At 34.8% G+C, this 25,058-nt stretch overlaps 1 protein-coding gene across 2 annotated transcripts; it reads left to right on the top strand.

The window, feature by feature from the left end:
- The first annotated feature begins 963 nt into the window (after nt 1-963).
- On the top strand, nt 964-6,937 carry LOC103418872 (uncharacterized). 2 transcript variants are annotated; one of them, XM_029088552.2, is made up of 4 exons: nt 964-1,091; nt 2,280-3,414; nt 4,836-5,506; nt 5,636-6,937. In XM_029088552.2, exons 2-4 carry the CDS (start codon nt 2,309-2,311, stop codon nt 6,655-6,657), a joined length of 2,799 nt encoding a protein of 932 aa, XP_028944385.1. In that variant the 5' UTR covers nt 964-1,091; nt 2,280-2,308; the 3' UTR covers nt 6,658-6,937. The 2 variants fall into 2 exon arrangements, with proteins under 2 accessions (XP_028944385.1, XP_028944384.1); XM_029088551.2 differs by lacking the exon at nt 964-1,091 and adding an exon at nt 1,978-2,173.
- The last annotated feature ends 18,121 nt before the right edge of the window (nt 6,938-25,058 follow it).

The following is a 25,058-nucleotide window of genomic DNA, read 5'->3' as shown; positions in this document are numbered from 1 at the left end:
TTGGAAAATGCATAATATTAAAATATTTTAATTGATTTTTAATATTTTTAGAAAACATTAAATGAGTATAAAAGAAATAAATACATATAATTAGATAACTGGACTTACTCATAAAATCACTCTGTGATTTTGGACCTGGATCTAAAAGCCTCTAAATTTTAATATGGGATGCTAATATAAAAAGCATTTCCAATTTATTGTAGGAGTTTGATTTTTATAAAATTGGATCAAGACTAATTTTTTTGGGCCCAATGGGAATGACTTCAGACAGAGTGAGCAAAAACACTTTTTTTCTTTACTGTTATTTTTTAAGACTTCCGTATGCAAAAGTAAATTTTGTCTGAAGGACTTCCATGTATTGATTAGGTATTTTCTCAATATAACTAGTTTATTTTCTCAACCCTTCTTCTTAACCGAAATGCTCTTTTATCATTTCCAAGCAGTAAATCTATTTTGTAGCACATTGAATGACCAGTGACCAACTTTGTCAAGATGTGAATGAGCAAACGTGTAAGCATAGCTTTCCTCGTTGCAAATGTTATGAAACCTAATATCCCATCTTCTTCTTAATTATTCAGCTTCCGCAATTCTAATGGCAATTCACCAACAAAAATACGACTTGACCAGTTTATGCAATACAGGAAATTTCTCTCTCAATTCATACTTTGCCTTCTAATTTCTAATTTTCCTTGAATAAAGGGTACAAACCCATTTGGATTATCCCCACTGCAAGCAAAATTCGCAGGAATAAAGGTTTCTTGCATTCAACTTGTCAAAGTTTGGCAAAAACCCATCAACAAATTACAGCTTGCTGCAATGTACAATTAGGTATCTTCATATGGTCAAACTATATATATTTCAAATGTACATAAAGATTTGTTTAGTTATTTATGAACTAATTATCTCTATAGTACTCGATCTTTATGCCTCTCATGCACATGCATCATTCTCTGTAACCCTATGCGGCAGCTCTCGTTCAGAGTGGATGGTGTGGTGTGAATTTCAGGTTTAGCTTTCGCCTGTTTTGGTGAAGGAGCAAAGCTGCAAGAGGAACTTCTCTCTTACCTCTACTCATTTCCTTCATCATCAAGGTAGCTTGTAGGAGTCTTACCTCTACGTTGTCTTCATTTTCCTTTGGACAAATATCAAATAAAAAATAAAGCACTGACACATTAGTTTGTATCTTATAAGTTAATGTATCTAGTACTGCTTTTTATTTATTTTTTTCATAATCAAACTAGGAAGTATGAGTACCAACATTTGTTACTAAATGATGTGCAAATTTCCAATTTTTACTTTTTGTGAATACATAATTTTTATAACCGACTAAGACCGAAAACAAATAAAATATTGCCACATCAATTTGTATCTTATAACTTGGCGTATGCACTACTACTTCTTTTTCTTTCCTGGTTCATGAACTCCATGTGTGGACCGTCTTAAGACAAAATCAGATACCAATTTTTCTTGGGAATTGAGATTTTGACAAATTTAATCTCATTAGTTTAGATGTTCTCTGCTATGTGAATTTTTGGGGATTTGGCCAATTGGGTTTCTATATCCGTTAAACAATGATTATAGACTTCTAAGGTTCAGAATTTGAGGGCTTCGATTGTCTTGTGGGGTCTCAGTGGGCAGTAAATATGAGACAGAGAGAGAGGAGAGTGAGAATTTTTTGTCACATAGCAGTGCCGAAAACGCAGGAGGAGCCCTTATCTGCGGCAGCAAAGCCGGCTTTCAACGGTATGGGTGGAAATGTAAGGGTTGTAGTGAAGGGAACGCGGCTAAAAAAAAACAATCTTCTTATAACTTAATCCTAACCGTCCCTTTAAATTATATGCGTTTTGCCCCATGTGACCTTTGCTGCATTTTCCATGGGGTGCTTCCCCTTCACTTTTCTTGTACTTTTCCTTCTAAACATATACATACATATGGATACATAGATATATATAAACACATGACCCCTCAAAGCTTGTCAACACAATTAGGACCAGCTTACCTGAAAGCCCCTTTGGCCTCTCCTCAAAACCTTTTCTCCTCAAGGTGGTTGGTGGTGGTGAGGTCCAAGTGTTTGATGAAATTTCGTTAATAATCTCAACCTCTACTTGTTTCATAGCTAGCACTCCAATAATTTCATATTTGTTGTTTTTGCTCATTTGGGTTCTTGTTTTTGGTGAGTTTCAAACTTAAATTGCTTCACAAGTTTTTTGTAGCTCAAGATCCAAGGCCGATGACCGATTTATGAATTGTTTGTTGATGATATTTTTTTTTTCTTTCAGGTGTGAGATTGATCTGGACTTGAACTCAAATGATGGAAATGGCTCGAAATTCAAACACGAGAAGTGCGGACTACTTGGAAGGAATGCTAAATGATTACGTGGGAGGGAAGGCCAAATTGAAGTCTCTTAAGAGCACTTCTTCTAGGCTTGTAACTGCTCTCACTTGTCTCCAATTTGCCTTTGCAGTTTATGCAACATTCCTCCTTTACTACATGAGCCCTTCGATCGATTTACGAACCAAACCAGACTTTGCATGGGCTACCAAGATTGCACAGCAATGGAAACACTATATAATCCAACCCCACATTCTCAACCACTATCAAGAATCTGCTTCTCTTGTTCAAACCGAAAGCCTTCCAATCACACCCTCGTTAGTTTGCGAGCATGAAAAGATTGATTTCATGCAGAAGAAGTCCAACGATGCCCAGATGGTCAAGCTTAAGACAGAGCTTTACAATGAGGTTTTGGACTTTCAGAGAAAATCCATTGGCACGGAAACTCTTGCTCAGTTGATGGCAATGAAATCGAAGTGGGATTTGAAAGGCCCCAATAGACCAAAAGTCACAGTGATCTTAAACCACTTCAAGAGAAAAACACTTTGTGCTCAGCTGGACACCTTGCTTCAACAAACCCTTCCTTTCCACCATGTTTGGGTGCTTTCATTTGGTAGCCCAAATGAGCTTTCATTGAAGAGAATTGTCGAAAGCTACAACGATTCGAGGATAAGCTTCATAAGTTCAAGCTATGACTTCAAGTACTATGGAAGGTTCCAAATGGCTCTACAAACCGAAGCCGATCTTGTGTACATTCTTGATGATGACATGATTCCTGGGAAGAAAATGCTGCAGATTTTGTCACATGTAGCGGGAACGGAGAAGTACAAGAATGCGGTTTTGGGAAGCATAGGGAGAATTTTGCCATTCAGGCAGAAGGATTTTACCTTTCCAAGCTACAGAAAGTTCAGGTCTAAGGAGGCAGGGCTTTATTTGCCTGACCCTGCTTATGATATCACACTGGATAAAATCGTGCAGGTGGACTTCCTTTCCAGTTCTTGGTTCTTGTCTGCAGAGCATATTAAGACACTTTTCATTGAGAAACCCTTCACCTTTTCGACTGGCGAAGATCTACACCTCAGGTACATTTTTGACTGCTTTTCATCCGTTTTTTAGAAAGCGATAATATTAACCGCTCTAATATACGGGGCGAGCACACTGCTCTACCCAACTGAACTAATCCGCTTGATTGTTTTCATCTTAGTAGAGAAGTTTTTACCTTGATGTAGGCTTATATTCTTAATTACTGCAGAAAATTACTGTTAAATCTGCACGAAATGTTGTTAATTTCAACCAAGTAGCCAGCACTTCTAAGTTTTTAAATCAGAAATTGTATTGGCTTAGCTGGAAACTTTAGACTCAAATCCTATATTTCATCATATGTTTAAAAATCAAATTAATTCAGGCATACTTTAGAAAATTGATTTAGAATAAACTGCGAACACAAAGTGTAGAAAAGGTTGAAGATTGACTCTGTCACCATTTGGCCCTTTCAAGTTTTAATTCCGTACTTAAATCAGATTTTCTTTCTAATTGGGATTACTTTGTGTGAAGGAATATAAACACTATTGCTCTAATAATGTGGTCAACTTGTCTGTTGTGGATATACATATTAATTATTTTATTTTAATATTTGGTATTTTTGTTTCCTTGTTTCCACTAATTGATTTTCTGCATCCACTTGCTTGTGTCTTGTACTTTACTTACTCCCACGTTGCGCATGTCGAAATTTTCCAGATCTCTTTTGCATTGTGGGGTTATTATTTCATTGCATTTGGCTTGGGAGGACATTGCCAAATTCCCTTTTGCATTGTGGGATTATTATTTCATTGCATTTGGCTTGGGAGGACATTGCCAACTACAGCAGTCGATTCTTTTGTGTTAGGCTGATCAAACCAACAACTAAAATTTCAAATATTTCTTGCAAAAACATTGGAACATTGGTTACAAGTTAAACTCTGAATACCATTCTCCATGTAATCTAGGAGTTTTTGTGGCACCGAGCCTAGAGTAGTGGATTAGTAATTACGTAGGGCATTAAAGTGACTGGTCATATATGGAGGGCAGCCCTGTAGTTTAGTTCACACACACTAAGGCATTTATTTGTGCCTACAAGTTGTTAAGAGTTGTCCCACATTGGTGAGGGACAAGGTTTGCTATGTGCTTATATGATCTTGGGCTACTCCCCATATTACCAATTGGTTTTATGGTCGAACCTCAATTTCATCATGGTATTTTGAGCTACTCCCCATATTACTAATTGTTTTTATAGTGGAACCTCAATTTCATCCAAAGTCTAAATTTTGTAATACAAGAGAGGTAGTTAGATTTTCATCCTTCGACAAAATTGAATTTCGATCAAACCCAAGTGATAAAATTTTACTGTTTTCAGAATTTTTTCTGAGTAATCTGTTATCAACTGGATATACAATTCTCAAATTGGATTATATTTAGCCATTTGGAATAGTTCTAATGGTTACTTTTTATTTTGGTGAAAATGCAGCTATCAGCTTCAAAAGTACAGAAATGCAGGATCATTTGTTCTTCCAGTTGACTCAAATGATAAGGAAACTTGGGGCGACAGTGAACATAGGCTTGCTTATGTGTCAGAAACCACTGTAATTTTCAAGGATATCGTTCAAGTCCGAGATGATCAATGGTGGAAAGCACTATCTACTGGTTATATCACTCAGTGGGCTGCAATGTATCCTCAAAAGGTTGATGCTCTCTTTTATGCTCATTCGGTTGATGAAGTTAAGGCACTTGCACCCCTTCTTGAGAAATTCAGGTCTACCGTTGGCAAGAAAGCTTACATCGCTGTCTCGGGCGGAAGTTACTGCAGTTGTGAAGACGCAGCAACTGCTCTCAAGTGGCCTATGTTGGTCTGTAAAGAGCGAAGGTTTAAGATATTCGATTTGGCTGTGGGAGCTCTTTCAGGAGTGTCAAACTCGGAGGTGGTAGTGCTGCAAGGAGTGTATGCTAGCATGAAAGGATTGATCAAGATTCACAACCCAAGTGTAGTGATCACAGTGGCTGACATTGATCCTAATGTGAAGAAAGCATTGAAAATGGCGACAGAAACAAATACGAATGCTACAACATTGGTTCATTTACCAAGGCCTTCGATTTCTAAGGTTCTTTGGATGGCTGATCTTAGAACAACCGCACTGCCAAGTAAGATAAATTGATAGCTTTTAACTCCAATTAAGATAACAAATTTTCTTTAAAATGTATCACTAACTTTCCGTACCCTTTCATACTTTCTTTTAGCATGCATCTTACCTACGAATTTCTCGAATGCAGATTGGAACCGAATGCGGTTATCCATCAACATCATCACCCAAAACAGAGTTCACTCACTTACAAGGCTGCTCAAATCTCTCAGTGATGCCTACTATCTTGGTGATGAGGTACCTATCAGCTTTAACATGGACAGTAAAGTGGATGAGGCAACTATTAAACTAGTAAGTTCCTTTGACTGGCCTCATGGCCCGAAAACCCTCAGAAGACGAATCATCCAAGGAGGACTTATTCGAGCTGTCAGCGAGAGTTGGTACCCTTCATCCGACGACGATTTTGGTCTGTTACTCGAGGATGATATTGAAGTCTCTCCTTACTACTACTTATGGATCAAATACGCCCTCTTAGCCTATCACTATGACCCCCAAGTGTCCCTCCCAGAGCTCTCCTCAATCTCTCTTTACACCCCTAAGCTGGTTGAAGTGGTGAAAGAAAGGCCTAAGTGGAATCCAACCGAATTTTTCAAGAACATCCATCCAAACACACCATATGTCCATCAGTTACCATGCAGTTGGGGTGCAGTCTTCTTCCCCAAGCAATGGAGAGAATTCTATGTCTACATGAACATGAGGTTCACAGAAGACGCCAAGAAAAACCCGGTTCAAATTCCCAAGTCCAGGACTAATGGCTGGCAAGCTTCATGGAAAAAGTTCCTCATAGACATGATGTATCTCAGAGGGTACGTCAGTCTCTATCCAAACTTTCCGAACCAGGCAAGCTTTTCGACTAACCATATGGAACCCGGGGCACATATCAGTGCCAAGGACAATGTTGTGAAGCATGACAAGTCAGATTTTGAGGTGCCATTGTTGAAGGAAGACTTTAGAAACTTTTTGCCAGGTGGGAAATTGCCTCCAGCCTCAAGGCTGCCATCTTTGAACCTCTTCAACCAGCCAGTCTCTCTGAAAGGCCTAAAGGCAGCTGGGGCAAAGTTGGGGCAGGATGTAATTGGATGCAATAATGCCACAGAGATAGTGATGGTTGACCATCAAACAGGTCTGCCATCAAGGTGTGCCAAATTTTAAAAATTAAATTTCTGTTAGTTGATTATTCTTTATTTATTTCTGTAATTTCTGTTTTTATTTTTCTTTCGAACTTTATGTGAGTGGGGTTGGTGCTGAGAACAATTTGGGTGAGTGGAGGAAAAATAATGCTGAATTAGGTGGTGACTGGTGAGGATAGATTTTTGGCAAGGGAAATTGGGATTGTGTTGCTAATGTTGTAATGCAGCCGAAAGTTGGCTTGTAATTAACTTTGTAAGCAAAGGAAAAGATTGTTCAATGAATGTAAACTCTGCTCTCAAAATGGTTTGACGTCTCACATTTTCATTTCTCTTTTTGCCTTTCTCCTTATCCCAGATAAACACCTGATAAATACCTGATATTGTTTTTTTTATCTTTTTCTCCTTATCCCTAAACCCTCAATAGTAAAGAAAACAGCAATAAAGCCGCATTAAACATAAATAACACCAAAGAAAATAGGTAGATGGAAGATTCAAGAGGCCTATAACAATCAATATATAGACAAATGAGCTGACTTGATTTTTTGGCATTATAACCACAAAGAAGAGCTTTCAGATTTTATTCTTTAGTACTTTATATTTCACACATCCATTAGAACTAGTATTTAGGTGTTTCTATTTGAGCCATACGAGATGAAATTTTCATAAACGGTTCTTCAGCGAGGGGGGGTTGTCCCCTTGATTTACCTATCTCGATAAAATCTATGATTGATTCGAAGAACGTCCTGAGATTTAGGCAATTTTGCCGATGATATAACTTGTAAATATGTTCCTCCTCACGTCAACATATGTTCTTGTCTATGGGGAATTAGGCTTGTTTTTCAGTACAAGTAGCTATCGGGTTGTGTTCAATATATAATGACTGAAGCTAATTTAGGTTGGTTAATCTGATCAGTTCATCGATGATCGGCAAGTATGATGGTCCTAATGATGATCCTGCACGTATTTAGCGTGTATCTCATCAGCAGCTGTAAAAAACCTCGTGAATTGACTTGGGTTACAAGTGTGGTTTTTGATGTATTGACCGTATCTTTTAGTGTAACTGGTTATTCCTTACCTCAGGACCAAATTGGTTATTAGGCAGTAAAAATTGTAACAAGCGTACCAGATGCTATTCTTGTAATAGGCTCGCCTCTGGTAGAGTTGTTACGCGGAAGTGCTAGTGTTAGACAATCCACTTTGACTTGTTTTTATAGTTTACACACTTTTGTAATGATACTCTAAGGGGTGGGTGGGGAAATAAATTGGTACCAAATTAAATATTCACGAGAATCAAACCTAAAACCTCTCACTTGCAAGTGAAGAAAAATATCACTAGACGATAGTACTAAGTGGGGATGTTGATTTCATTCAAGTTCCCACATTTTTTTACTTAAAAACCTATTGGAACAAAAACTAGTGCATATTTTGGCACACAGCCATGTGATATAACTAATTTAAGTGTTATAATATGTGTGAACTAGTTTATGATTTACTCTATGATAGATATAACCCATCAACGTGTTCTAAAAAAGATTTTAGTTAATCTCATCCAAGTGCCTTATCTCCCGACGCACTTTTTAATAAAAAATTTAATCACAAGTTTACCTATTTGTAAAATTACCTATAAAGACTTTGAAAGATATATAATAATAATTGGTTGGGCACGAAAAGGTAGCAAGAGTCCTAGACTTATATTGGGTTGTGAAAAAAATTGACAATATTTACGCTGAATTCACAAAAAAGACAAATGATGGGGATAGAATGTGCATGCCTTTTCCAATTAAAGGGTAAGAAGTTAGCATTGGATATTGATGGTACTTATGGGAGTGCATAATCATACAACAATAGTAGTATTTGAAAGGTCATTCATTTGCTGGTAAATTGTCGTCGGAGAAGACTTCATTGTTGGAGAAATAACATTTCAATTTTCTAGGTATAATAGTGGGTGGAGAAATAGTATATTAGAGGTTATTTTAGTTAAAAAAGCATTAGGGAGATCATGTTTTTGTACCACATTAGCGTATCATATTATGTGACAAAGTGATGTCTACATTGATGTCAATTAATGAATTTATGTCATTGGCTATCAATTGTACGCCTCGGTTGCCACATCATATAATACACCAATATAGTATAAATATAAGTGGCCTCATTTGCCCGACACTTAGGCAGACCTAACCACGTGTTAATATTTGAGGCATATTATTACAAGCTGATTTTCCTCTCAAATAATAACGAGAGGTGACTCTAATAAGTAATAAAGTTATTCCTCAAGCCCAAACCAAACACAAAACCCAAACGTAAACAAAGCAAAACATAAAAAAAGTAGACAAACTCAAGTAAACTGAGAGCTAATTTCCACAATAACATACGAATTACCAAAGGTTATTACTCTTAAAGCCACGCTGCTACTTGAGAAAATTACCACCATGTTCACCTGACATTTGAAAGAGGATTAGAGAATCTCAAAGGGACGTAGTAATAGGGTAGCAAAGTTAGATTGTTATCCCACGTAGAAAAAATGCATCTCCAACGGAAGTAAGAATTGAATTATCAAATTGAAAATTAGCAATTAACTTTGTAGATATACAATGTCGGTTGCTACTTCTTCAATTTAGCAAATTGGACCCTACAATCTATTTTATTCAAAGGCAGGTAGTGGTATTCCTCTTCACTTGTAAGTGAGATGTATTAGGTTCGATTCTCGCCAAAGATGAATTTGAACCACATTATTGCTAGTCTATTGCGAGGCTTAGCTCACTTCTCCATCATTTAGCGTAGATAATGTCGTTTATTCAAAAAAGCAAAAAAAAGTATTGTTTAGTACAGAGTTTTTTGAAAATAAAATTTGGGTCTCACAAGATGAGATAAACTTAATATATTAATATTTTAAGATGAAAAATAAAATTTAAAGAGTTGGTTGAATAGTGAATTTGAGTAACAAATTATTAAAATAGCATAAAAGTGCCAAATGGGTTAGCAAATAATACTTTTAAAGAAAAACTTTGTTATCTCTCTTGGAGATGCTCTTAGCATTACTCATATTTGAAAGGTTAGTTGCTATTTTTTCAATTTGCTAAGGAGCAACTGAATTTTTTTTTATTAAAAAAAAATTTCAATTGCTTCTTTCGTGGGAGATGTGTTTTTTCCTACGTGGCATAACTAATGTAACTTTGCTACCCCATTGTTATTTCCCTTGGAGATGCTCTAACCGTGTATTTAAAATGTCAAGCCAATGTGGTCACTGGCGAAGCTACACAGGGGCAAGGAGGGGCGGCTGCCCCTCCGCTCGTCGGAAATCTCCACCAAGAGTGAGGATTTCACCCCTCTGCTCTTTAAATTTGCCGAATTTCTAGGTTTGGTTATGCAGCAACTCTACACTGATGTACTGATGGCTCTTGTGTTTTAATTTTTGGTGAACGGAATCTGAAGAAAAAAATATAGTTGCAGAGCGGTAGACCGGAACTTGTGAAGAAGATGAAGCCTTCATCTGTTCTTCCTATACGGCGTCGTTTGGCAAAAGTTCTGACCTCCACTCGTTTGTTTACCCATTTTTCACTTTTGTTTTCTCTTCTGACCCCACCTTTTCTCATTTACCCATTTTCCCCCCTTTTTTTTCTTCTCTTATGACCCCACCTTCTTTGAGTTTGTTTACCCTTTTTTACTAATTTTTTATTTATTCTTGTAAGTTTTATTTTCCATTTTTCTTTTTTCTTTTCTCTTTTAAAATCCCCACCATATTTACCTTAAATTGCACATTATATATAAATATTGTATTATTATTATAAAAAAAAACATAAATACTATTTAATGTTTATTCATACGATGTATAATAAATTAATTTAAATTCGCCTAGTCCGCTGAGGCTCTCGTCTAGATCTCGCTTAGGCGCTAGACACCAACCCACCGCCGGCTAGCACCCTAACATCTTTTAGAACTTAATCTTAGCCAATTTAAGCTTCTTACATTGGTTTTGATGTTACTGCTTATAGGATAATGCTACATGAACCAAATTTTTTAAACCAAATTCGGAAACCAAATGATGATTGGATTATTAGTTAGGTGTTGATTAACATGCTTATTTCCTATTTGTGACACATAATTTATTTTGCAATTTTGGTTTAAAATTTCGATATCCCTAACATTATTCCCGCTTACAACCGCTCCGGTGATAGAGCATTTTCTTCTATGAATATTGTCAAAACTATGCACTCTTTAATGTGAAAGCAACCGCTTTGGTTGAACCTTGCACACTTTTGAATTTCGCCCTTTCCCTTGACAATTCCTGACTTCACCACTGAATGTGGAGGTAATCTTCTCAAAGAACCTCGAGGCTTTAATTAGTAATAACCCCATGTTTGGTAACTTCCGTGGTACTGTAGGCATTATGACTCCTTAACTTTGAACTATAACTTTATTACTTATTATATTTATTTTTTTTAGACTTGTTATGATATGTCTCAAATAATAACGCGATGTTAGGCCTCGCTGTTAAAGAAAATGTAGAAATATAGAGAATAATCCGAAAGATGACATTGAGGTACAACTTGAATCGATTCTTTAAAGTGTTATTTGCCCCCACTCGAATGAGTTTGCTAAAGGGTTCTTGGCAAATCACTTCCAGTATACAACAAAGTATGGAATATTCGATTAGCAAAACCGAATTATATTCCCTTAGAAATAACTAGAAAGAAATTGTATGAATGTGGTGGAGAGAGAAGAGAGAGCAAGGAAATTGTGTATACAACAAATTTCTGAATAATTCCTTTTCTACTAATGTCACCAATATATATAGAGAGAATTGCACCTTTTAGACATATCTTTTGGTTTTGGGTGTGTCCTCTCACCATGAGATACAACTGAACATTGCAACAATGTTTCTAATGGATATGTCTGATACAAGAGGCGTAAAGGAATGCATTAATAGATAAAAGGTGCACTGTTTCATTTCAAAAGGTGTGATTATTGGGTTGAATCCCATCTCGTCAAACAGCTGCACACACACACACACACACACTTGCATCTTCTTAATCTACAAGTCAGGTTCATTTTCATTCTTTCAATCTACAATCTATCTTATCTGTTAATCTTCTAAGTATGTTTGTTCGGCTCCCCAACCAAACAGTAAGGCGTGTTCCAAACAATAAGTCCCAGGAAAGGCATAAGTGGATCACATGAGCGGGGAAAGAGTTTAGCTAATACGCGGGGAAGGTGACGCATTTAAATTTTATGTATTTTGTTTGCCTATATTGTGAACTTCATGAGTAGATTATTTAGATCTAATTCAATGGTCAGCACTAGCTCTAGATCCAGTCTAGGTACTATTCCAGACACTTTTAATGAAGAACAAAAACCTGATTTTCAAACTGATGACAGTGTTGAGTTTGGAGATTGGAATATCCCCAAGGTTTCATATAAAAACATTTACAAAAAGAAATTGTCAGTAGCCTCATTTAGAAGTGAACATCATGTTAAGACGGTTGAAAAAGCTTATGCTCTTAGTAAAGAACATGAAACTTGTCAATTATTTTCTTCTGAACAAATAAAAACACACAGAAAAGATGGTCATAACTATATTCACATAGGCTTAGTTCAAATAGCCGAAAAACCTTTAGCACGTAGAGGCCTTAATACCTCTATTTTGTTATGCCTTCGAGATGCTAGATTCACTAACTTTAGTGATAGTATACTTGGAATGATTGAATCCAGTCTTTACAATGGACCTATCCATTTTGGTTGTTTTCCAGACCTTACCATAAGTCTTTCAGATCCTCATATGTTGAAAGCACTCATATTAAACATTAAAACTTCAAGATACTAAGTCCTTGAAAGAACACAGCATTTGGCATTAATATATCGAGTTTACTATAAAGTCACTGGCACAAACATGAATTTCCAAACTTTAACCAAAAGTCATAGAGACCATACACTCTTAATCCAAACCAACCAAGAAAATGCAAATATCAAAGTTCACAGAACCATTTGGTGGTCAGATATCAGTATACCTTCAGATTGGTGTTTAATCAATGAAAGCAAACCAGTAGCCATCCAAAACAGTCTAGTCAACCTCTACAATATAGAACAATACTTTGATGAGACTGTTAAAATTAACTTTGACCATCCAGCCAGAAAATATTGTGAGTTGGTCCACTCACATAGATCATTTGCTCCTAGCAAAAATTCTTTTTCTGGATCCATACCAACCGATAGGATGGGTCAAGATCAGGAATTAATCAATTCATTAGCCAATAGGAAATTAAAAGCAGTAAACACCAGTTCTTCCGTTACCCAACAAGAATTAATAAATGATTTGATAAATATCAAATTAAAATCAGTAGAAACCACATCCCAGGTAACACATCCCGTCTACCAACCTCATACTCAAGATCAAGGAGAACAAACTTCTCCAACAGGATTTGACTTTGAAGCAAGTTAGGTTAACCATTAACTTTTAGTTTGAAATAAACCTTTTAAATGGAACAAAAAAACGGCTCAATGCTGACATTAAAGCTACACAGAATGTTCCTCGAAGAAATATTTTCAGAAACAAATATACCAAAGAACAAAAATTAGAAATTTATAAGGAATGGACTTTATGGAAACCCATAGGTTTGAAGTATTTTTCTTCGATTATGTTGAAAAGTATTATGAGCCTGCAAAAAAATTAGAGGTAATAACCAAAGAAAATTGGCTTAAAGAAGACAAAACTATTGTCTCCTCCAGCCATCCCCCACAAGAAACAATTCTCATCAAAACTGCTAATACACAAATTCCAACTACTCCTTTTAAACTTCCCAAGGAAGATGCAGGAGTTAAGCCAGTCATTGAACAAAACAATTTTACTAACCAGAGTCTTCATAACATAGGAAAACAATTAGATAAAATTGAAACTAAAATTGACAAACTTTCTCAACCAAAATCAACGATCAGGGAAAAACCCCTGATTAATTTCCAGAATATTCCTCAAAGGCCACAGCCTTGAAAACAACCTTGACAAGCCAAAAAATAGATCAAATATTATTAGAATTAAAACAAAAAAAAATAGTTCATGTTTTAAATCACCCAAATGAATCTCAATCAGAAATATCTTCAAAATCCTCTGAGTCAGAAACTGATTCAGATTCCATCCGAAAAGTTGAACAAGCTTTTCAAAACCTTGAACTTAAAAGAATTACAAATAAAAGAGTCAATCCAACATCCCTTACCAAAAATTGGTATCCCAGACCAACACCTCCGGACATTCAATTCGAAGAACGAAACATCCAAAATCAATTCTCAGTCCCTTCTAATAAACTCTATGACTGAAATATAGATGGTTTATCAAAACAAGAACTTCTCAACAAACTTCAACATATCTCTATGGTTGCTAATAGCTATATTACCAATCATAATCTCAACCAATCACAAATTGTCGACCTTTTGGTCACTGGATTTACAGGAATACTCTATTCCTGGTGGGAAAAGTATCTCACTGAACAGTCCAGAAATGAAATAAAAAATGCTGTTAAAAAAGATGAAGAAGGAATACCTATTTTTTATGAACAAATTGGGCAAGGTGTCCTAGATGCAGTTAACACTTTACTCTTAACAATTATAGAACATTTCATAAGAACACCTAGTAATCTCACCTCTAGGATTCACGACCAACTAAGTAACTTAAGATATCCAACCTTAAGTGACTTCAGATGGTATAAAGATGTTTTTATGTCTAGGGTTATGCTTAGAGAAGATAGTAATCAACCATTTTGGAAAGAAAAATTCATTAATGGATTACCAAACTTGTTTGCTCACAAAATTTGAAATGGCTTAGTAAACAAGGAAGGGATCATACTATATCATACCCTTACTTATGGAAATATAATTAATATTATCCAAAAGGAAGGATTGAAGATGTGTATCAATATGAAAATTTCAAAACAAGTTAATAAAGATAAAATCATCTCCAAATACGAATTAGGAACGTTCTGCGAACAATACGGGTTACCCCCAATTGCTCCCTCCAAGAAAAAGTAAAAATCATAAACTTACAACAAATACCCCAGCAAGAAATATCATAGATACAATAAATTCAAAAATAAGAATTTTGAAACAAATAAATTTTACGAAAAACCCAAAAACTCTAATTGGAAGAAGAAATCTTCCAAAAAATTCCATCCTAAAGACCAAAGCCAAAAGGGTAAATGCTACAAATGTGGTAAATTTGGCCATTACACCAACAAATGTAGAGTCAAGAAAACCATCAATCAGCTGAAAATCTCTTACGAAGAGAAATTACAGCTTATCCAAGTTTTGGAACTCAAAGACACTGACCATAGTCAATCCGAAGATGATTTAGTTTCTGATTCATCTTCTTCACACAATTCTTCAAGTAGTCCTTCTTCTCCCAACATTAAGATAGGATGTAATAATACTTGTTGTAATAACAAGATCTCAGTCCTTAACAAACAAGAAGAACAAGAAGATCTTCTTATTGAACTAATAAGCAAAGTCGATGACCCCGAATTAAAATCATTCTATTTAAAGAAACTCAAAAAATTGGTCTCCCAAGAAGAAACCAGTACCAGTCAACCCCAATCATCTCAAAAAATTAGCATTAGCACAACTTTAGAACGATTCAATAAACCTAAGAAAGAAATCACTATAAAAGATTTACAGCGAGAAGTAAACAAAATCAAGGAAGAAATTAAATTCCTAAAGTCAGATAATACAGAAATTCACACTCATCTCACCAAAATTCATACACAGACACTAGTCAACCATGAAAACACTAATTCTTCTTCTAGTTATGATTCAGACTCCTAGTCTAAAGAAAAATCCATAGAAGATCTAGTTTTAGGTCTTTTAGACAAAATAAGAATCCAGAAATTGTAATCTAAAATTAAAATAATCATTGAAGATTTTCACTTAGATACAATTGCCCTAATAGATTCAGGTGCATACTTGAATTGTATTCAAGAATGATTAATTCCTACTAATTATTTTCATAAGTCATCAAAAATACTTAGTGCTGCAAATCAATCACCAATGCAATTAAAATATGAAATTCCAAAAGCACATGCTTGCCAAGACAATGTTTGTTTTAAAACTTCGTTTGTTCTAATTAAGAACATTTTGGATCCAGTCATCTTAGGACTCCCTTTGCTAGCTCTTCTCTATCCTTTTAAGGTTCATCACAATAGGATATCTACTAAGATGTTAGGTCAAAAGATCACCTTTGAATTCTGTACTGAAACAGACCTCAGAAAATTACACCAACTCCAAAGAGATAGTATCTCAAAATCCATCAATCTTGTAAACCACAAATCACAACAATTTAAATTTTTAAAAGAAGAAATTCATCAAAGAAGAATTCAAGAACAGCTAACAAATAAATCTTTGTTAGAAACTATTGATAAGTTTCAAAAGAAACTTGTTAATGAGATCTGTTCTAATATCCCTAATGCCTTTTGGCACAGAAAACAACATATTGTCGAACTTCCTTATATAAAGGATTTTGATGAAAAGAAAATACCTACTAAGGCCAGACCCATCCAAATGAGTCAAGAAGTTATGGAATTCTACAAAATAGAAATCCAGGAACTCCTTAATAAAGGGATAATTAGGAAAAGTAAGTCATCGTGGTCTTGCCCAGCTTTTTATGTCCAAAAAAATGCCGAATTAGAAAGAGGAACTCCCAGATTTGTTATTAACTACAAACCTCTCAATGAAGTTTTGGAAAGGATTCAGTATCCAATCCCTAATAAAAGAGATTTAATCAAAAGGCTTAGTCAAGGAGTTATTTTTTCAAAATTTGATATGAAGTCTGGATTTTGGCAGATTCAAATTTGTCTCTGCAACCAAGATTAAGTTATTTCAAACCAAAATTAGATTTTTAGGATACAATATCCATCAGTCAACCATCCAACCTATAGACCGTGTCATCCAATTTGCAGGTAAATTTCCTGATGAAATCCCTGACAAAACCCAATTACAGAGATTTCTAGGATCATTAAACTATGTTGCAGAATTTTATCTACATCTCAGACAACAATGTAAACCTTGTTTGATCGCCTCAAGGAGAATCCTCCGCCTTGGTCTCACCTTCATACTTCTATAGTCCTACAAATTAAAACACATGTCAAGACATTGCTTTGCCTTGGCATTCCAACTCCCAACTCTTTCAAGATTGCTGAAACTGATGCCTCTGACATTAGTTATGGAGGTATCCTCAAGCAGTCAATCTCCTCCGTATCTCCTAAACAAATTATTCATTTCCATTCAGGAGTATGGAATCCAGCACAAAGTAATTATAGTACTATTAAGAAAGAGATATTATCTATCGTATTATGTATTAGCAAATTTCAAGATGATTTATTAAATCAAAAGTTTTTTGTCAGAGTTGATTGCAAATCTGCAAAACATGTTTTACAAAAAGATATTCAAAACATTGCATCAAAACAAATTTTTGCACAATGGCAAGCCATATTAAGTATTTTTTATTTTGATATTGAATACATTAAAGGCAGCCATAACTGCATTCCTGATTTCCTAACCAGATAATTTTTGTAGGGGAAGAATGTCAGGACAAAAGCCTAATCAAAGAAGGCTTCCAGCCACCTTACCACCACCAAAACAAGAATCGAGCTCAGATTCTTCATCAGCCTTAGCTATGACCAACCGATTCACACCAAGACCAAACTACCAAACGACATTCGTCAGTTAGTATGATCCATATTCATCCCACTACCCATCATCATCAAGCCAATCAATTAGTTATACTAAAACATCTCCATATGTTAATAAATCACCCAAGGAATACCTTTTCAGCATACCTCCCAATATCTCCCAAGAATAAACATCAGCCAAAATAGCCAAAACGGTATTCTCGGCCAATTTCTATTATTTACCAAATGCACCACATAATAGTCTCAAATATTATCAAGTCATTCTCAGTGAAACTAAATCCATTGCTATTAAGCCAATTTTTAATACAACTCATGCAAACAAAATTTTGTACCATTCCCTTTACATTGGAAAATTCCTAACAGAGACAGAATAGGGACTACCCCTTTACACATCCAAACCTCTTCATTCTCAGCATGTTCTTATTCCCAATAACAAATACAATTATTTTGATTATATCGACGCTTGGTCTAACATTTTTCTTCACCAAATAGAAGACTTTAGTCATTCATGGTTTACTATTTTTGATAAAAGTTTCAGATTGAATTTCCCAACATAGTTTCCCAGATGGTGGTCATCTTATGGCCCAAAAACCAGCCTCCTTCCCGAGGATCTCATGCAAATCTTATCAGATAATTTTCAAAAGAAATTCGACAGAAGCAGATTCAACCACTTTATCACCCTTGTTCCTTCGTTCATGGCCAAATACAAAATCCCGTGGATAATGAAGTGGAATTATGAAGTTGAAATTGGCGAAGTCTATCGATAAAGAGCAGTCAAATGGTGGGACAAGTTCAATCATCAGAAGATCATCAGCCTAGTCCTCTCTGACTTTCCCGTCATTCAAGCCCAAGTTCAAGCCATTTCGGCACAACCAGTCCAGCAGAAAATGGCATTGCCAACAGTCCCAGAACAATCCTTATCAGACATTAGTCATTCTTCATCTCTCAAATGCACTTCTAAGTCATCCAAGTCGAGTTCGAAAAAGAAAGAAAAATCTTCCCATCTCAAGGACCTTGCCCAACAATTACTTGCAGAAGTAACCATGCTCCACATTGAAGACTCAGACTCCAAATCTTCTGACGCATCCTCTTAACAACCAGCTAACACGGAAAAAACCAAATGGGCAGATTACCAGGATTCCCAAGACCCATTTGATTTGTAATCATTAATTGTAATAATTTACTCATGTAATCGAATAGTATTTTGCATGTAATTCCAATAGGAAAATGTCTCTCTCAGTACCAAAAGTAGCAGTCGTCATCACTGACAGAAATCATTCTGGATTCCAGACAAGTTACTGTTTATGAATAGTAAAATCACTTTTACTATTCATCCATCATTTCATCCCTTAATCATGGCCCGTGCCTCCACAGTTGTTTACTTTCGGCCCGTGCCTCAACAATCATTTACTTTAGCATCTTCCAGCTCAAAGACAGTTGGGTTTCTCACTTCAATCATCACTCCTGAGTCCATAAAAGAAAGTATTATCCATCAAAACGAAAGGGCTGAAAACTCTGCGAATTCTTTAGAACAAGAACAGAGTCCAATATTCAGCTGCATACTGTATTCAGTTAAATTTTGTAAATACTTTTATTTTATGAAGTAATATGCCTGCGAGCATCATCATCTTTTCTTTCATCATCCAGCTTTGCTGAAACAATTGTAAGTTACAAAATAAGTTTTCAATAAACTTAATTTCAAATATATCCGCATCATTAATTTTAATTCATTATTTTCAATATGAAGAATATTTTTATCACAACTGATTTTGAATGGCATAAATGTCTTACTCCTAGTCAATTTATTGAGTATCTCATCTTCAAGGTAAATACCGATCAATCCTTTGTTCAGTTTTTCCTATATATTTATAATATTTTGTATGATATCTATACTCCCAATCATCATAATGTCTGTAGCCTTGGTTGTTGTCCCCATAACTTCACCCATTTTCAGTAGATAGTCGTTTTCCGCACCCATTATATATATGTTGCATTATATTATATTCTTAAAATATTCAACAACCCTTCCTTATTTTAAGAACATATATAGAAAATAATATTACAACAATTCTCTCTTTATAATTATCACAAGCATACCGATATAATTATGCATAAAATAAAGGTGTTTTTTGAATTAAACCTTTAATTAGTGTAAGTAATTCAAAGTTATAACAAATGCGATGGTGACCTAAGTTTAAACCAATTATTCTTATGTTAAAACTGGAATTACTACACACATGACTATGTCTTATTTCCTTAAAGAAATTTCTGAATTAATTAAGCACTATTATGGCCTTGTGCTTCATCCTAGTTTCACACACATTTACAAGAGAAAACCCAACTCTTGGTAGAAGCGGCACCACTTCTTATGTTTATATAGGTGAGGTTCATTCCCATGTTCCTGCTACTATAGACATAACTACAAATAACCTCATTAAGAGATAAAACTCATCCTCCTAAACGTAGCAGTCTTGCACTGATCATCCTAGAATGAGCTATATATTAATTTTCAGTGCTTTCACAACCACTTATCAATAACTTGTTATTACCCATTAAACTGTTAAACTAGTGATGTTCTAGATAAAGTCGGGTTACCATTATTGGTGGCTAATTTTCAATAAAGGGTTTTAGCCCCATTCCACTAGATGTACTAACTACCAAAGCTTTTGAAAGTGCTTTCGTTAACGGATCCGTCAAGTTATTACTTGATTTAACATAAATAATATTAATAACTCCATCAGTTATTAATTGATAGACATATTCATGTCTTAAGCTAATATGTCTAGACTTTCCATTGTATACATTATTGTATGCTCTAGACAAAGTAGCTTCACTATGCTAGTATAAAGAAATGGATGGTATTGGTTGTGGCCACAACTCTATTTCCAATAATAAATTTCTAATCCATTCTGCTTCTTTACCTGTTATTGCTATAAATTCATATTCCATAGTTTAATGTGCTATACATGTTTGCTTCTTCGAAGCCCAAGAAATTGCTCCTCCGGCAATTGTAAAAATCCACCCTGATGTAGACTTATTATCATTAGCACTTGTTATCCAAATTGCATCTAAATATCCTTCAAGTACTGCTGAAAATTCAGAGTAAGTTAAACTTAGGTTAATAGTTCTTTTAAGAAAACCAAAAATTATATTTATTACTTTCCAATGAGCAGTACCTGGATGACTAGTGTATCTAGAAAGTTTGCTTACTGGAAATGCGATATTTGGCTTGGTACAATGCATGGCATACATTAAACTTCCAATTACACTAGCATACTCAAGCTATGCAACGGACCTACCAGAATTATTAAGCAAAGTTTCATTAGGGTCATAAGGGATATTTGCTTCTTTTATTTGTAGATGCTTAAACTTAAGAAGCAATTTTTCTATATAATGTGACTGACATAAAGCGTAACCCCTATTATTCTTCTTTACTTTAATTCCCAAGATAGTATCCACTTCATTCAAGTCCTTCATTTTGAATTTTGAATTTAGATACTCTTTAGTTTCAGATACACCTTTCATGTTTGTACCAAAAATTAGAAAGTCATCAACGTATAAACATATAACAACACCATAATCATTTGTGAATTTAGAGTATATGCATTTATCAGCATTATTATGTCTAAATCCATATGATAAAATGACAATATCAAACTTTTCATGTCATTGTTTTGGTGTTTGCTTTAATCCATATAACAACTTGACTAATTTACAAACTTTCTTTTCATTTCCAGGGAGAACAAACCCTTCTGGTTGTTCCATATAGACTTCTTCATCTAAATCACCATTTAAAAAAGTCGTTTTCACATCCATTTGATGCACATGCAAATTATATAAAGAAGCCAATACAAACAATATTCTAATTGATGTAAGCCTAGCTACTGGTGCATATGTATCGAAATAGTTTATTCCCTTTTTCTTCTTAAAACCTTTGGCAACCAGCCTGGCTTTAAATGTCTGAATAGACCCATCGGTATTATATTTTCTTCTAAATACCCATTTACAACCTATTGCTTTTGATCCTTGGGACAAGTCTACTAAAACCCATGTATGATTAGATATTAATGATTCAAATTCATCATCTATAGCCTCTTTCCAAAAGGCTGCATCTCTTGAAGTCAATGCTTCGCTTAGACTTTTAGGATCATCCTCAACATTCAACAATATGGGTATTTTCTGAAGAACTTTTGTTCTATTTCCTTCGACTAAAAATACAATAGATTGAGATGAAATAAAATCAGAGCCTAGAGTCTTTTCTTTTCTTACCCTTTGGCTTTTCCTTGGTTCATTAACAGTTTCAGACTGTTTTCTTTTCTCACCTTGAGAATGACTAGTAGACGGATTAGAGAAAGGTGTTTGATCATTCTCTTTTCCAGACACTGAGTAGTCATTATAGAATTTATTTTCTATAAATTCGACATCTCTAAACTTAACTACTTTGTTCGAGTCTAAATTAAGCAACATATATGCCTTTGAATTTTTTGCATATCCTACAAATATGCTATTAATTCCTCTTGGACCCAACTTGGATCTCTTAGGATCAAGTGCCTTATAAAAAGCTACACAACCTCATACTCTCAAATATGACAAATTTGATTTTCTTCCTTTCCAAATTTCATATGGTGACACATGTGTCTTCATAGATGTAATTCTATTGTGTATATGGCATGCAGTAAACAATGTTTCACCCTATAAATATTTTGGAGTATTAGCATTAATCATTTCAGTGAGTGTCCTATTTTTTCTTTCTGCCAAACCATTTTGTTGTGGTGTATAGAATGCAGTTCTTTGATGTACAACACCATGCCCTTCACAAAAAAATATCAAATTCATGTGAAAAATATTCACCACCTCTATCACTACGAAGGTATTGAATTTTCCTTCCCTTTTGGTTTTCAACTTCAGCCTTATAGCGCTTAAAACACTAAAAAGCTTCATCTTTATTAGACAATAAATAAACATAAGTAAACTTAGAACAATCATCTATAAATGTGATAAAATATATTTTTCCTGCTCTTATTAAAATACCATTAAATTCACATATGTCAGAATGTATTAAGTCTAATAAATTTGTATGTCTTTCGGCAGTTGGAAAATGTTTCTTAGTCATTTTCGCTTGAATACATGTTTCACATTTATCATTATAATCATCATTGCAAGCAATTAAACCAAATGTGCGCATGTATTTTAAAGATCTAAAATTTATATGTTCTAAACGTAAATGTCATAAATAAGAGGAAGATTTAACAATATAAGCAGAAGAATTCACTTTATTATTAATACTTAGTTTGAACATCCCATCACAAGAATACCCATTCTCAACAAACATCCCCATTTTCGACATTATCAACTTGTCAGACTCTAGAACAGTCTTTATACTGTTCTAACATAATAAATTTGCAGACACAAGATTCTTTCTAATTTCTGGAACATGCAGTACATTAAGCAATGTCAATTTCTTCCCAGAAGTAAATTGAAGTTCAACGGTTCCTTTTCCTAGAACTTTGGTGGAATTATGATTCCCCATTAAAACTTCTTGATTGTCCGTTGATGCTTCATATGTCTTAAATTGTGTCTTGTCATTGCACACATATATAGTAGCTCCTGAGTCAAGCCACCAATCAGAGGATTTTATTGCCGCTGCCATATTCAGTTCGGTAATCATACCAATATGCATCATTGATACCATTGCAACAATGTTATCAATTCTAGAGTTTTCCACCATATTTGCATTATTGGTCTTATTGGCATATTTCTCACTTGTTTTTCTGTGTCTACAATCACGAATGTAACGACATTTCTTTCCACAATGGTAACAGACACCATTTGCATTCTTTTGATTGTTGTTGGAATTGATCTTCTTAAACTTCTATTTGTCAATTTTGACTTTGAAGTTCTTTTTATATTTGTTTCTTTCGACAATGTGAACTTTAGAGAAATCTTGATTTGATTTGCAAAATTCTTATCACGATTTCGAGTTTCCTCTTCAGTTTGAATACCCTTTTGCAAATCCTCCAAACTAATATCTTCCACCATGTGTAGAAGTTAATTTTAGCCCCCAACTATCATAGAATCCGGAATAACTATTTTAAGTTCACGAAGCTTTGAGACCAAGACCAATAATTCATGAACTTGGTTTAGGATGGGTTTGTCATCAAATATAGTGAATTCATAATATTTGAACATTAAAAATTTATCGGTACCTGTTTTTTTCCGTTGTGTACTTGTGTTCAAGTGCTTCCTAAATTTCCTTTGGAGATTGAATGTGTGCATACAGGTCATATAAACGATCAAATAATGTGCCCAAGATGTGTCATCGACATACCAATTCATCTACTTCACGCTTCTTTCAATCGGCAACTATATTGTCCGAGTCTTTGTCACTTGGTTCACAAATAAGCTCCAATTTTGGGTCCAACACATATATGACATTTAGAACAGTACGCATAAAACACATCTTGTCCTTCCATCAGGTGAAATTTGATCCATCAAATTTGTCTAACTTGTAGACATCGTGATTGATAATCTTCAAAGCTATGTTATCAGATTTGTTCTCCATGACGAAAATAACACTTTAAGATTGTTAGAGAAATTGGAGAAATATAGAGAATAATCTGAAAGATGACTTTAAGGTACGACTTGAATTGTTTCCTTAAAGTGTTATTTGCCCCCACTCGAATGAGTTTGCTAAAGGGTTCTTGGCAAATCACTTTCAGGATACAACAAAGTATGGAATATTCGATTAGCAAAACCGAATTATATTCCTTTAGAAATAACTAGAAAGAAAATGTATGAATGTGGTGGAGAGAGAAGAGAGAGCAAGGAAATTGTATATACAACAAATTTCTAAATAATTCATTTTCTACTAATGTCACCAATATATATATATATATATATATATATATATATAGAGAGAGAGAGAGAGAGAGAGAGAGAGAGAGAGAGAGAGAGAGAGAGAGAGAGAGAGAATTGCACCTTTTAGACATATCTTTTGGTTTTTGGTGTGTCCTCTCACCATGAGATATAGCTAAACATTGCAACAATGTTTCTAATGGATATGTCTGATACAAGAGGCGTAAAGGAATGCATATGTACAGAATGCATTATGTCTTTTCGCCAATAGATAAAGGTGCACTGTTTCATTTCAAAAGGTGTGATTATTGGGTTGAATCCCATCTCATCAAACAATCGCATATTTATGTGTTACATCATATTATATTCTTAAAATATTCAACACCTACCTTAGTGGTTGGGCATCGAATGTGATGACCATGGACCTCAAGTTGAGGGGGGCCTTAAAAAAATTATTTCTTACTTACAACTGAAGAGAAAAATCATTAAATTGTAGTACTAAGAGACAATTTTCTTGCATAAATTCAAATAAAAAACAAAATAGTCATAAATCATGTCCAAAACAACCCAAAGCCACTAACGTCACCAATACTAGTAATCGTGAATAGGCAGGAAGAGAGAAATATGAGAAACACATTTTGGGCTCGTTCGGAAGGACAGACACATATGATAGGATTTTGTATTTTGGATTAGTTAGGTTAAGATTGGGTATGTTGGGCTTTTCATTTATTGTTTGGATACAACAAGAGGAGGTGCGAGCCTGTTAGACTTGTAACCCTTGTCAACAGACACGTTATGAAATGTGTAATTCCTGACTTAAATTCGAAATAAGAATCTCGTCCGCTATGCCTTTTAATCGCATCAAATAACGGCTTAGACACAAGTCTATATTAATGTCCAGTAG

Source organism: Malus domestica, chromosome 11 (genome assembly GCF_042453785.1).
Source record: "Malus domestica chromosome 11, GDT2T_hap1".
Taxonomy (NCBI): Eukaryota; Viridiplantae; Streptophyta; class Magnoliopsida; order Rosales; family Rosaceae; genus Malus; species Malus domestica.
This window is presented reverse-complemented; position numbering and strand designations above follow the sequence as displayed.